This window comes from Leishmania mexicana, chromosome 29, assembly GCF_000234665.1.
Source record: "Leishmania mexicana MHOM/GT/2001/U1103 complete genome, chromosome 29".
NCBI lineage: Eukaryota > Euglenozoa > Kinetoplastea > Trypanosomatida > Trypanosomatidae > Leishmania > Leishmania mexicana.
The window spans coordinates 286,205-300,065 of NC_018333.1; the positions used below are offsets into that span (position 1 = coordinate 286,205).

Sequence of the window (13,861 nt, forward strand, 5' to 3'; positions counted from 1 at the left end):
AACAAACGAAGGGGAGACACAAAGGCTCATTCACAAGCAGCCTCTCCCCTCTTCAGAAACAGAGGCACAGACACACACGGGTGCATCTTTCTGATCTCTTACCTTCTATTTTCTACCCACCCACTCTTTTTCGTTTGCATTCTCTTACCTCTTGCCACCCTGCACCTGTACAGCCAGCTCGAGCGCCTCACCCACCCTTCTCTGTGCGTGTGCAAGCCAGCTTCAAGCACGAGGTGCACATGTGAACTGCCGCCGATTTCTCACTTTCTCCCTGCCTACTCAATCTGTTGTCTTGTAGCTTATTTTTGTGACACCCTGGTGCTACCCCCTCCCTCCTTCCCTCCCTCGCTTCCCTTCCTTTACGTGCACATTCCTTTTTCTGTGCATTTGTTGTTGCGGCCGTTTCGTACGTGTGGTGCCACCTGCTTCCCCCCTCTCCCTCTCTCTCACACACACAGACACTCTCGCTTGTACTCGCTGCCTGTCTGAGACGTGCCTGCATGTGGCAGCTGCAATCATACGATACTGTGCGCATCTTTCTGCACCCCCTCAACATCCTTCCCCCCACTCTCTTTCACCCTCCAGGTGTGCAGCAGAGCATCGTCGTCTTTCCACGCTAGTCTCTAGTTATTTTTTTTTGCCTTTTACTTTTTGTATTCTTTACCTCTCGTGCTGTGTCACTCGTCAGACTGAGGCGTGGAGTTGCTTTCCCTTCTTCCTTTTGCACTCCATGGAGGACTCGCCGCCGTCACAGCCGCGTGAGGTGCACATCGACCTCTTCGGCATCGAAGGCGACGCACCACAGCCACCAGCGCCGCACTTCGAAACACTGAACGGCACTGCAGCGGAGCCTCCGCGGGAGAAGTCGGAGGAAAGCTGCGATGCTGTCAAGGCGACACAGCACAGCGGACCCGCCGCTGCGCCTAGCCCGACGGCAAACCATAATGGCGGCAACAGCACCAACGGCGGGCAGGCGACGGCCGAGTGCGACGTGGGCAGCGCCACAAGGAGTCGGCGGGATATGATGCTTTATCGTTCCGCTTCGCACGCTCGCCGCCGCCAGGCCTCCACGCCAGTGCTAACTCGCAGCGCGACCTCCAACTCGCAGTTTCCTTTCAAGACGAAGTTGTCTGCTTCCCCAGAGCCCCCCGAGGAGGCCTGGACGCCGGTAGCCAGCACACAAGAGGATGTGAAGCGCTACGTGCACGCGGTAATGGAGCAGCACACGACGATGCTGGCCGCGTGGGACAAACGCGTCTCTGTCGCGGAGGTGTATCGGGACAAGCCGGTGCGATCTGGTGGTCGGCCTGCGCCTGTGCGGCCGCAGGATCGCGGCTTTCTCGAGCGCGTCGAGCAACGCCTCGACAGCTACCTCCGGCAGCTGGAGTTTGCTAAGTCGCTGCTGGCGCAGTCGCACGAGGCGGTGCCGCCAACAAAGTCGGGGCAGAAAGGTGATGTCAAGGCGTGGCAAGGCTACTGCACTCGCCTCTACTATACTCTGAGCGACCTCACCGTGGAGGAGAACCTAATACGCCTTCGAATGACCAGGGTACTTGGTGTAGGGCATCAGGGCTTCAAGGTGTCGATGTGCTCCCGCACTGCCTCTCCATGCGGCTCTAGCGCGCGTGGCATGCGCTCATGCAGTCGCGAGAGCCCAAGCGCACGTGCGAGCTCGAGACCTGCATCGCGCGGATCATCAAAGCCTGCCACACCACGGCAGCAGCTACGGGCGGCAAGCACGAGTCGGCGCGGCCGCTCTGCGCAATCGTCCGGTAGCACGCATTCAGCAGCCGCGGCGGGTGCAGAGGCTGCGTGCCCGAACACGCCAACAGGAACTAACGGTTCTCCTTCCCCGCACGCTCGGCATGCGGTGCCGGATAGTGTGGTGCGGCGCGGCAACGGTGTTATTAGACCGGGACACAGCAGCGTCCCCAACCCTGCTCAAGCGAGCGCTGTTTCAGTAGATCAGCTGCGCCGCCCAAGGCGCTATGGCGGCCATAGCGCTCACCAGACGGCTAAGTCGCGCAGGACACCGTCCTCAGCATCCGCACTCGCCCTGGCGCGTCAGCAGCGGCAGCTGCTCGCCCTCCATCCTGACACGGTGTCACCACAACCGTCGTGCACCGGCAACACGTACGACAGCCAAACTCCCTACGGCCGCCTTTCACCGCAACGCCGCACGGTCTCTCCCGCCTCCGCGCACAGCCTTAATCGCACCATGGCTCTACTGCCGGTACTCACCGACGATGACGCAGAGCTGCACAGTGGCGCCCCTTCGTGCAGATCTCTGGAGCGGTCTTCTGCTCACCAGCTCGCCGGTGCGCCCCCACAGCTTCGCACCTACTCCTCTCCCCGGGGAACTGATGGTGCAAAGGCGGTGACTCCCGGTGCACTAGCGGCGCACCCTCTTCGGCACCGGCAGCTGCTCGAGAGGATTGAGCGCTACGAGAAGAACGTGACCGCCCTGCAGCCCAGCGACCTGCAGCTTGCGCGGGCGTGCTTCTACGAGCTCTACGGGGAGCAGATGGGGTTGCATCAATACTGTCAGTGGATCGATGATGTCGCCATCAAGATTCTGCGTGGGGTGTGACGTGCTCGCGTATTTCTTAATCTTGTTGCGTCTAGCGCAGAGACGCAAGCGTCAAGATGAGCTGCCCTGACGAGCCACCGCATGGCAACGATGCAGCGGCTCTAGCAGCGAGCGTAGAGGATGGGGAGCTGATCCGAGAAGGTTTCGGTTGAAGCAGTAGATGTGCAACGGCGCTACTGCGTTATCGTAGGCGGTGGAGCACAAGACTCGAATCTGGACATCTTCGCAGGAATGTGTCTCGAAGGCTGGGCCAGACAAGGTGGTGTGTGTGGTGAGGGACTTTCGTTTGTGTATGTAGCTGTGCATACATGTGTGCTTGCGTGTGCTGCGCACAGGGCGCGCAACAGGGCCGAGGGCACCGCACGAAGAGATCAGAGGGGTAGACGAAACAAGCACCTATTCGAAGAGCGCCTCCATGCGACTTATATGGTTGGGTGAGGGTGAGGTTGGGGTTGAGAGGTAGAAGGAGCGATGCGATGGACTCTGTGTATGTGTATGTGTGTGTGCAACATGAGCGGCGCTACAGGCGACTTCGTTTTTCTGCTTGCTTTGGCGGATTGTGCTTCCCCTCCTCTCATCTCTTTTTACCTTTTTTTCGTCTCTCCAATGGCGGCGTAGCAGTCGTCCGCTCGCTGAGTCGCTCGTGTCTCTCGCACCACGGTCTCTCGTCCCTCTCCCGCCCCCCACCACGCATGCGCTCTCTCCCTCTGACAATTTTGTACCCCATCTGTTTTCCTGTTCGTCTTCACGCGCTGTTTCTTTTGTTTTATTTCCATGTTCCATTCCTGGATTCGTAGATGCCTGTATAATGTGGTGCGCACGCGTTCGCGTGTCGGATGAAATCCATGGCCGTGGTGATGCTGCCACAGCTGCTGGCTACGCGGACGGTGATGGCGACCACGACGTTTCTGTCTTCTTTAGTTTTTCATTGAATTAGCGTGTTCAGCTTTTTGGACTGGGACGGCGCCTCTTCTGTGCGTGCGTCAGCCCGTGTATATATGTATATCTGCGGGCTTTGCGTGTGCATACGTGTGCGAATATATATATTTGTGTGTTCGCATTCTTTTTTTTGTTGTTTCCTGAGTGCCCAGAAAGCCTCCCTCCCTCCCCTTCCTCTACCGACAGCCCTCCACTACCAGCTCAGGCACCGGCGCTGTTAGTTGTCGTTTGTTTTCCTTTTGGCGGTGCTGCGGCTCCCGCATGCAGTTCCACTCTTTTCCGTTGTCTGACTTTACGGTCTTTGTCTTGTGTGTGTATGTGTACGTGTATGTTTGTGTGTGTGTGCCAAAGGGCGGAGGTGTGCTCAATATGCAACAGCCCACTCCACGACCCACCCGCCGCCACGATCTCTCCGCCTTTCTCTCTCACACATACGCACACACGTACACACGGGATCAAAAAAGACGACGACCGTTATCTCATACCGGTAAAAGCGCAGCGCCGGTGCTGTGTCCATGTGCACGCACGCATGAGGGGTGGCAAGGCACCCAAGCAACACATCCAGGTTTCCAGTAGACGCACCGTACTTACACCACTTCCCACCCTTCCTCTACTTTGCGCGTGACTCACTCCTGGAAGACTTGGTGCTGATGGCATCCATGACAGCACACACAATGAATGCAACCTGCTTTGTTGGCGATATGAGGCCTGCGAGTTTGCACTATTTCGAATCACGCCGTTCTGCAGTATGCATCTGCAAGGAGGAGGTGATGGTGGGGAGGAACTCGTCTTTCAACATTAGCGGCGCAACTGCTGACCCATCGGTGTGTGTGTGCGTGCCAAACGACATGTGTGCTGCGTGCGGCTGTTTATATAGTTATCTATCACGAATTTCCTCGTTTCGCACTTTTTCCCTATTCTCTGTGCAAGTTTTCTCACTGCTTTCTGGTGACTATGGCTAAAGGAGCACCGCCAACACCACCATCGGTCCGCCGTTGCGCAGGTAGTGCAGTCAGAGCTGCACCACATACACGTGCCCCGCGTGTGTCTGTGCGTGCCTGTGTGTGCGTGAAAGTGGATGACGTTGCAGCTCACCCTACGTCGTTCTCACGCCCACTCGAACACCTACAGCTTCTGCCTTCTCCATCTTCACGCGTTCCGCCCTCCTCCTCGCTTTTTTCACACTGCAGGTTTCTCACGACGCTGTTTTATCTCGGTCGCTCACATACACGGGACCCGCACGCCACCACCTTCTTTCCCTCTGCGCCTCTTGTGCATGGCTGTGAATCTGAGGGAGGCGGGAGTGCACCAAGGGCACAGGAGTACTTTTTTTTCGTGAAATCAGCAAGCAGCGGGGGGAGGGCACCAGCAGCGTCGATACGCCGAGCCTGCATTTTTTTGGCTTGGCCCATCTGCTCCCCCGCTGTTTTGGCCGACTTGTCGAGAGGGGCCCTCTCTCTCTCGTGTTCTTCTTTCGCTTTCAGGCTGTCTGAAGTGTTGTTCTATGTGACGTGAGACGAGATCGAGTCACGCGCGCAGACACACACACACCCACACACACACGCACACGCTGCGTGGCTCACGCGCCCGCTTTAGTTCTTCTTCTGTGTCTTCTGTTTGGCCTCTGTGTTATTCCGCTTTCCCTCGCGTCCTTCCATCCACCCCCTTCACGGTCGACGTCGGCTTGCCTCGCAGCTCCCTCAGTGTTTGTGCGAAGGACTCGCATTTCACGCCTTGAAGATGAGCCAATTTGTGTTCAACGGCAGCAGTCGCATGCGCAACATGAAGCTGGCGCGCGACCATCACAAGACGCGGAACAGCATCATCGAAGATGCGCAACGGCTGCGACTTCAGAGAGAGGAAGAGGCGCGCCGCATGCGCGCCGCCCGGCGGCTGCAGCGCGCCATTCGCCAGTGGCTTGCTTGTCAGGAGATGGTGCGTCTGGCGTTGAGCGACCTGGATAGTGTGTCATCGGACGTGAAGCGCATTCTACTGTCGACGTCTTCTGCGGGTGCCTCTTCCGCTGTTCACACGTCTGACGTCCCGAGGCAGACAGAGCAGCTCACGGCACGCCTACACACGGCGTGCTGGTGCCTCTCGTATGTGCGCCGCCACCAGTCACGGATTCCGCTGCGCCTCAATGCGCCTTTCGAAGCTGCAGCAGATGACGACTGCCGCGCAGAAACACTATTAGGTGATGCAGATTCAGGCATACCTGGGACGACTGGCCTAGGCGCTACTGCCGTGGCCCACCAGCGTGTCGCTCTTTCCTCCCCCCATACCTCCTCGGTGGCGTCCCTCGGAGAGCTGCGCGCGTACCGGCAGCGGGTCTTTTGGCGCTACAGCGATTGTCTTTACACAGCTCTCAGCGAAAGCGCCAAACGCAGTGCTGGGGGTGAGGACACGGCTGAGGAGGACACCAGCGCATTGCATGCCGATGCGTCGACTGAGGCAGCCGGAGCCAAGCGGTCAGCCGATCCGCCGTCGCTGTCGTGGCCTTCTTTTCTCACCTCCTTGCCCACCAAAGATGTGGTCCTTCTCCTGTGCGTGCTGTTGCAGCAACTCTCGCGTGTGGCGACGCCGTTGCCGGGCAGCCACGCATCGCCGTCCAGCAGCGCATCTTTGGTAAAGCGACTGGCGAGGCATCTCGTGGGTATCATCGTCGCACACAATGCTGCGTTCGCACGTACACTCAACGAGGAGACCACACCTCGCAGAAGCCGCGGCGGTCTTGAGATGGCAGCGACGGCGGTGACTGCAGCGGCGTCTTTTGATCAGTGGCCAGCGGTGCATGCCTTGACTGTGACGCTCAGTTTTCTAGGCCAGGAGACGGTGGCGCATTCGGTGAGCGTGCGGTCGCAGTGCAGGGAGCTGCTGCAGCCACTTGTCGCAGCGTTCCCGCCCCTTTCTCAGGCTGAAGCCGGCGGGTACAGCCCACTGTCGCCGCCTACGGGGCCCTTTGCGCAGGTGTGCTGGCAATGTATGTGCGCTCCCTACGTCGGGGAGGAGTCCCAGCGACTCACCTCCAACTCTCTGGCGGTGCTGCTTGGCGCTGCTGATGCAGCCGCGGAGGGGCCCGAGCGCGGCGGCTGCGACGTGGTGGACACGTGCTTTGCGATGCTTGTGGCGGAGTGCTACAGACGGACTGCCATGGACACGGAGCTGACGGCGTGCGATGGCATCAGTGGGCTGCGAGGCGGGGAGCTGCGTTCTCGTGTACTTGGGCGCCTTGTGCGGTTGCTGCCGCGTGTCCACCAGCTCGTGGAGGCAACATCGTGCGCTGCAGCTGTGTCGCCGTCGTCCTTAGCGGCCCGCACGGATGTGGTGAAGTGGTACTTGCTCAGTGTCAGCTGCCTGAGCGAGCGACTGTGCCGCGAGGATTTCTTTATTGAGGGCATTCTGGCAGATCACTACGCCTACAACACCGGTCGGCAGCAGCAGCGACGCACGGTGGATGGGAAGGACGATGCCGAGGGTGTCGATGCATCGTCGCACAGTCAATACCGCCTGCTTACCTCGTACCTGTTCAGCACCGAGGGTGGCCTGCAACTGCTCCAACTGCTCACCATGCAGGACGAGCGGTGTGAGAAACTGCGTCTGATGGCGCTGCAGAAGCCCACCGTGGAGGCACCAACCGATACCGGCGCGCCGCCGACGGTGGAGGACGGCGGCAACGAGGAGGCCGATTCGGCAGCGGCTGCATCGATGGCGAATACGACGCCCTTCAGGGATGCTGGGGCCCCTGCTCAGTGGCCGTCGTCTGCCTCGATGCAGCAGAGCCCACTCGAGATTCTGTGCAACGTGTTTGCGTGGCCCATCTTCACCTTCTCGAAGCCGAGGTACAGCCGCTATCAACAGGAGACGCTGGCGTTGTACGCGAAGCTGGTGCGTACTCCGCAGCTGCTGCGCCGCCTTTGGAGTTTGTACTGGCAGAGCTGCGAGGGGCTGCGGGCTGTGCTGCCGCCCGGCGAGGCTTTACAGAGGCTGTGCCAGCCACCGGCGTGGGGTGCACAGGAGCAGGAGGAGCAGCCGGCTCTCGCCGGCGAGGAGCGGGCTAGACGCCGCCGCGTGCCTGCGGCTGCCCCCTCCGGGCCCGCCCTCATGTCCCTGCCGCGGCTGCCAACGTGGGAGACACATCCGCGTTACCCTCTCGCCTTCTATGACCCTCACGCGCCGCTCTCCATCTTTTTCTTCACCCTGCTGGCGTACTATGTGAACGTGTGCGACTTCGCCGATGAGCTGCGTCGCGGTGGCGAGGCGGCGGTGCTCTCTACAGAGGAGTCGTGGGCGTTGGTGCTCGCGCTGAAGGAGATTGTGCACCGGTCACACATGTACGGCGTCGTGCCGGACTCCAACTGCGAGGCTGTCGCTCACGCGGCTTGCCTGCTGCTCTCCCGCCTACACACGGTGGACGAGGCGGACCCGTTTGTGCCTGCCGCGGCGACCGGCCTGTGGTTGTCCGTTGGCGCCGTCGCTGCCGAGGCGGCGGTGGGTTTGTTGTTCCGCACTTGGGATGCGGCGAGCGCTGCCGTGGTGGATGAGGAGGATGCCGCAGAGGCAGGGGAGGCAGAACTTGAAGGCCCCAGCGTCGCAACCAGAGAACAAAGCGTTGTGGGCAGCCTTATGTCGAGCACCACCGCCAGTGCCGCGACCACGTCGGTGGCCCACGTGCGTCTTCCCGGCGACGACGTCGCCTTTCACGACAGCGCGCAGTGGAAACAGCCGACTCGGTACACAAAGCTGCTCGTGCACACACCGTTCCTGTTCCCGTTTGCCGCTCGCGCGCTGCTCCTCTCAGCGCTGCTCGTGGAGACGGACCACCACTGGACCCCGCCAAGCGAGCGGCGGGTGGTGGTGCAGCGCGGACGCACCTTCATAGATGCCTTCGACCTTTTCCACGACAAGCCGCTCAGCAACGACATGCTCAACATCCGCTTTATCGCCGACGACGGCACGCTCGAGGCCGGGTACGGCCGCGGTGTGTACCGGGAGTGTATCGTGTCACTGTGCAAGGAGGGGTTTGCGGCCGAATACGGCCTGTTTCGCCAGACCCCAGACGGCTACGTGTACCCGAACTCCTTCAGCGCCGTGGCGACCAGTGACCTGCAGCATCTTTTGAAGATTCGCTTCTTGGGGGCAATGGTGGGTCGCGCGCTGCGCGACGGTGTGTTGCAAGACGTGCCGTTCGCCCTTCACTTTCGCAATGCCATCTTGGGCCGCCGCAACACCCTCAGCAACCTCAAGAGCTTCGACGCGGAACTCTATCACCAGCTCATGTCCCTCACGCAGCTCAGCGAGGAAGAGCTGGAGGCGGTCGGACTGACCTTTGTCTACACAGTGAACGCGCTGGGCATCACAAGGGAGGTAGAGCTGGTGCCTGGCGGGGCGCAGATGCACGTGACGCCGCGCAACTGCCTCTTTTATGTGCACCTCGTCGCCGACTTTAAGCTCAACCGCGAGGCCGCCGAGCAGACGCGCGCGTTTTGCGCCGGACTTCACTCTGTAATTGACACGAACCGTCTTCGCTTGTTCGACAGTAACGAGGTGGGCAAGCTCTTCGGCGGTGATGAGACGGGGCAGATCGACTTGGAAGACTGGAAGGCGAATACAGTGTACGACAAGCCGGAGGACGTGAACGCACCGCAGGTGCGGCTCTTCTGGGATGTTGTGGAGTCTCTCACCCGCGAGCAGCAGCGACAGCTGCTAAAGTTTGCGACATCCATGACGCGGCCGCCGCTACTCGGCTTTCGTTTCCTGGCGCCTCCCTTTAAGGTTCAGCTGCTGGCGATGAATGCGTCCGGGCCCGATCACTTGCCCTCGGCTGCAACGTGCTTCTCTACCTTAAAACTACCGCCGTACCGTGACTACGCGACGGCTCGAGCGAAGATTGTCGCTGCCATTGAAGAAACCGGTACCTTCGAGTTCAGCTGAGCAGCGTGGCGCTACAACGCGTCTCGGTGGGCTTCGTGGAGCAGTACGAACGAGAAGAGTGATCGCGTGGGTGCGGCGAATCGGGGTGGGATGCTGGGTGTCTTGGCAGGTTGATTGAGTCCATGCGACCGTTAAAAGTCGCTATCACCCCTCCCATGCACGCATGTTCTCCCCCTCCTCCTCTCACAGAATATGTGCGTGTGTGCGTGGCTGTCTGTCCAGGTCCGGTGTTATCTGAAGCGCTTATTCGCCACCTTATGTATGGGTCTGTGTGTGTGCCCGCGGGTTCTCTGTCTTCGTGCCTCGATGCACATTACCACTGAGCCGTCAAACACTTTGATGTGCTGATAAGGGCATCGAGAAATGAAAGGGACTGGCAGAGGGCGTGCACGCAGTCAACGCACAGTGCCAACGGCGTATAGGAAGAAGGAGGGCAATACACCGTCTGTGGCATCAGGCCAGGCCTTCCCGCTCTCTCTCACCCCTCTCCTCTCTCCTTTCCCCATTCAAGTGCCACTGGTGAATATACGGGTTAGGGCGATCTGTCCTGCCGAGTCAAAGGTGCATAATCGCCGCTTACCTCTCCGGCAGTGCAGCGCGTTGTAGTCCAATATTCGTTGTTCTTGCATGCAAGACAAACGGTGCGCGTCTGTGGGGTGGGGGGAGGGGGGCAAGAGATGTGTGCACTCCTGCTGCACTGCACCTCGCAAATACAAGCAGGAAGGAGCAACGGAACCCCCCCCCCCTTCCCCGATCCTATGAACGGCAGCCATCGCTGCCATCACTTTCGCTGTCTCCTGACAGCGTGGGACCCACGACTGCCACCATGTTTGCACAGCACACACACACTCACACATACACACACACACACACACACACACACCTACCCACACACGCACACTCGGGCACGTTTGTGCCCGGGCTTGTACCATGCCCGCTTTTCTTGCGATCGCCCTCCTCCATTTCTCACAAGGCGCATGGCCCCTCCTCCTCGACCCGCCCTTTACTCTCTCTACCTCTCTTTGGACGCGTGGGACATACCAACTCAAGCATACACCCACCCACACACAGTCTCGCTCGCACGGGCCCACAAGCGAAGAAAACCGACCGTGGTGCCCTGGAGAAGCGAGAGGACTCGCGTTGGAGCGCATCTCTTCGCTGCTTCCTTTTCTTTAGTGCGCATAGTGTGTGCATGTGTTTGTGTGTGGGGTTGTGGGTGCCATCGGTGTTACCAACACTCATCCTTCACGGCTCCATCAGCCTCTTCTCCGGTCTGGGGGCAGCGGCTTGATCAAGCAAGCAAGAGCTCTGCTGCACCACGCACACTCACCCGCAAGAGAGTGGGCGGCGGAAAGGCACCCAGGTACCCAGTCCTGGCAAGTACTCGCGATTCTTCACGCGCGTGGTGTTGGGCAGCTCGGGGTGCGTGTTCCTCGTCGACTTTTCGGCACACTCTCGCCGCAGGCGCACGCGCACAGCGTCGAGCAGTCATGCTTCGCCGCTCACTCGCCGCCTATGGCAGCTATCTGTTGAACCAGCGACTCATCGCGGATTGGTGGCAGGCCGGCCACCGCGAGGAGGTGCACCGGGCAGCCAAGGCGCGGCTCAGCGCGGCCCTGGAAGAGGTCGAAAAGCGGTCGTCGTCCGCGGCACAATCATCGACGGCTTGTGCGGATGAAGATAGCGACCCCTCATTTTCGTCTTCGCGGTCGTGCGAGTACGCGGATGCGCCCCATCGTTCTCCGCCGCTCAGTCTGTATGAGGCCAACGCCCTTGTCGCAACGTTTGTGAGCAGCCACAACACACAGGACTTGAGTGCTACACTGCAGTACATACGTGAGCAGCTTGGGGAGGAGCTCACCGCCTATCATTTCCACTCGCTGCTGCGCACATTCAACTACCACCATGACGCTGCAAATGCACTTCAGGTGCTGGAGGTGATGGTGCACAGCGGCACAACAACATTGGAGACGTACGCCCGCATGGTGGACTGTGCGCACTGCCTGTGCCCGCCTGATGTGGAGGCCCGTCTGTTGCAGCTTGTTGCCCTGGCGCAGGACGCGTTCGGGACCCATGTAATGGAAGACGAGACCGGTACCGAGGGCGGGACAGTGGCCGCGTACAGTTTTTCAGAAGAAGGATTTCAGGCACGTCAGGCGGCCGCGGATCTTACGGGGGTCGGCGCGCCGCACCCCTCTAGTGACACGGCAACGCCGCAGCCTGCGAGACCGCCCCGCAGCGCCCCTGTGCTTTCCTCTCTGCTCTACCACTGCTCCACCACGAGCCATCGGAGTACGGTTGCGTCGTGTGTTGTGATGGCACTTTGGATACGTGCTTTCGGTGTGGAGTTGACGGACTGGGATGTGATGTCGGTGCTGAGCAGCGTGCTCACACACCCCGACGAGTTTCCGCAATTCTGCACCATGTTCGGCTGCTTTGATGCGTACAAGCGGGGCACCGTGAGCGTGCAAGCAGTGGTGGAGCGACTAGCGCTACTTGGGGAGGTGGAGCAGTGTGGACCGCCGACGGCCAGCGAGCTCGTGGATGAGCACGCAGAACGCAATGACAGAGGCAGGTTTGGCGGAGACAAGGGAAAGGCCCGGGACAGCCGTGTGCCGGCTGGGTCGTCTTCCACATCGATGTTGACGTCTTTGGTAAAGGCGATGCAGGCGTCCCTCTGCGCCGCTGGCATCGATGCAGCTTCCAGAGTCGTTTCGCTGCCCTTCGTTAATGCGCAGACCAACAGCATGGAGGGGCTAGTCGTTGCCACATTGCTGCCGCTCGTCCAAACGGGCGTTGGGTCACATCGCTACAACGCCGGCCACCTTTTCCACGCCTTGAGTCTCGTACAAAGCAGTCTGGGGGACGACACCGGTGCCATTCAGCTACTGCAGCGCGCGGCCTGTGAGCAGCAGCGGTGCACCATGGCACAGGAGGCCCTCGGTATGACTGTCAACTTGCGAGCGTCGAAGGCACAGCCTGGCGAAGAGCTCGCCAGCTCTGCAGAGTCTTCGTCATCGCTTGCGGTGACTTCTGCATCCGCGCCTGCGTCAAGAGAGCCATACTGCGTCTCGGTCCATCATCTCTTAGACATGGGCACGCTGCTGAGTCGCGTCAGCGCGACAACACTGCGTGACGTGCAGCGGCCCTTTCACGGTGTTTTGCGCCAGATGGTGGAGGAGCTCTCTGAAAAGTCGACGGAGAAGCCGTCTCCCACTTCTGCTTCGCCTCCATCCTCTTGGCCGACCATGCCGGCCTCGTGTACACCGCCGGTGCCCTGCGCGCGTGACTTGGTCACCGTGAGCAACTACGAGACACAGTTCATCCGGACGGTGTCCGAGGCGCGCGCGGTGCTCAGACGCGCGATCGACGCAGGCAACGCCACCGTTAGTAATGGACGTGTACCCCGCAGCACGCAGTTCATGTTTATGCAGCTCGCCCAGTGGTGCTGCCGCCATCCGCCACGCAATCCAAAACTGACGCCGGAGGGGTTGGAGGAGCGGACCAAGTGGGGCCGGTATTTGGATGCCCGCGACACGTCGCTCGCCCTCTTCGGGTCTGCACGACAGTCTCGTGACTCGATGAAGCACCTTTTCTACAACAATAATCAGCTGCCTGAGTTGCGTAGCGAAGCTGTCATCGCGAAGGACTTTGCCGACGTACACGAGCTCTTCTTCGGCTCAGCCTCACCATCGTCGTCGTTGTCACAGGCGGAGCTGCAGCTGTCTCTGCGGCGGGCGCGCACCACTCTGCCACACACTGGGAGTAGCGCCGCCATCGTGCCGCGATACCTCTGGGACTCGGCCGTCTACAACCCCTACCCGGCAGCTCAGCTGGCGATTAATACGTGTGAGTTTTCTAGGAGTCCTTCTGGCGAGGGGACGCAAAGCCCTTTCGCACTGGCAGAGGTGCACCAAACCGATGCTGCCCTTGGAGACGATGCCGAGGAGGACGTTGGTGGCGCTGAGTTCTTCGTCGAGCTCTGGCATGCGTTGCTAGACAAGACCACCTCGGTTGGTAGCAACGAGGCTTGGTATCTGCAGAACACGGATATGTTTCTGCTGCTCGTCCGTTGCCTGCTGCACCGACTGGACTGGGAGGCAGCCGCGCATCTGACGCGCAAGATGACGCAACACACAAACTACACCTACCTCATGGATCACGAGCTCACAACTATCTTTCGCGAGATAGGCGATCCTGCTGGTTGTCTGGCATTCAAGGTGGCGACGAAGTTGTTCGACGGCCGCATTACAAAGGACGGACAGACGAAACGGGAGAGGTTTCATCAGGAGCAGTTTAGCTGAGAGCAACAAAAAAGAAAAGACGGGCATTCACATCAGTGAGAAGAGCCTCTTCGATAGCGGCAGCGTAGAGGAGAGAAATGTGCCTCGTCCGAGCCTA

The 13,861-nt window shown here is 60.0% G+C and overlaps 3 protein-coding genes across 3 annotated transcripts; all 3 read left to right on the forward strand.

The window, feature by feature from the left end:
- Nucleotides 1-730: 730 nt before the first annotated feature.
- On the forward strand, nt 731-2,590 carry LMXM_29_0900 (conserved hypothetical protein; the record flags this gene model as incomplete). The annotated part of the gene is made up of 1 exon (XM_003877192.1): nt 731-2,590. One exon carries the CDS (start codon nt 731-733, stop codon nt 2,588-2,590), a length of 1,860 nt encoding a protein of 619 aa, XP_003877241.1.
- Nucleotides 2,591-5,269: 2,679 nt separating this feature from the next.
- LMXM_29_0910 (putative ubiquitin-protein ligase) lies at nt 5,270-9,460 on the forward strand (the record flags this gene model as incomplete). The annotated part of the gene is made up of 1 exon (XM_003877193.1): nt 5,270-9,460. The coding sequence occupies one exon, from the start codon at nt 5,270-5,272 to the stop codon at nt 9,458-9,460; it is 4,191 nt and encodes a 1,396-aa protein (XP_003877242.1).
- Nucleotides 9,461-10,950: 1,490 nt separating this feature from the next.
- LMXM_29_0920 (conserved hypothetical protein) lies at nt 10,951-13,764 on the forward strand (the record flags this gene model as incomplete). Its single annotated transcript, XM_003877194.1, has 1 exon — nt 10,951-13,764. The coding sequence occupies one exon, from the start codon at nt 10,951-10,953 to the stop codon at nt 13,762-13,764; it is 2,814 nt and encodes a 937-aa protein (XP_003877243.1).
- Between the last annotated feature and the right edge of the window lie 97 nt (nt 13,765-13,861).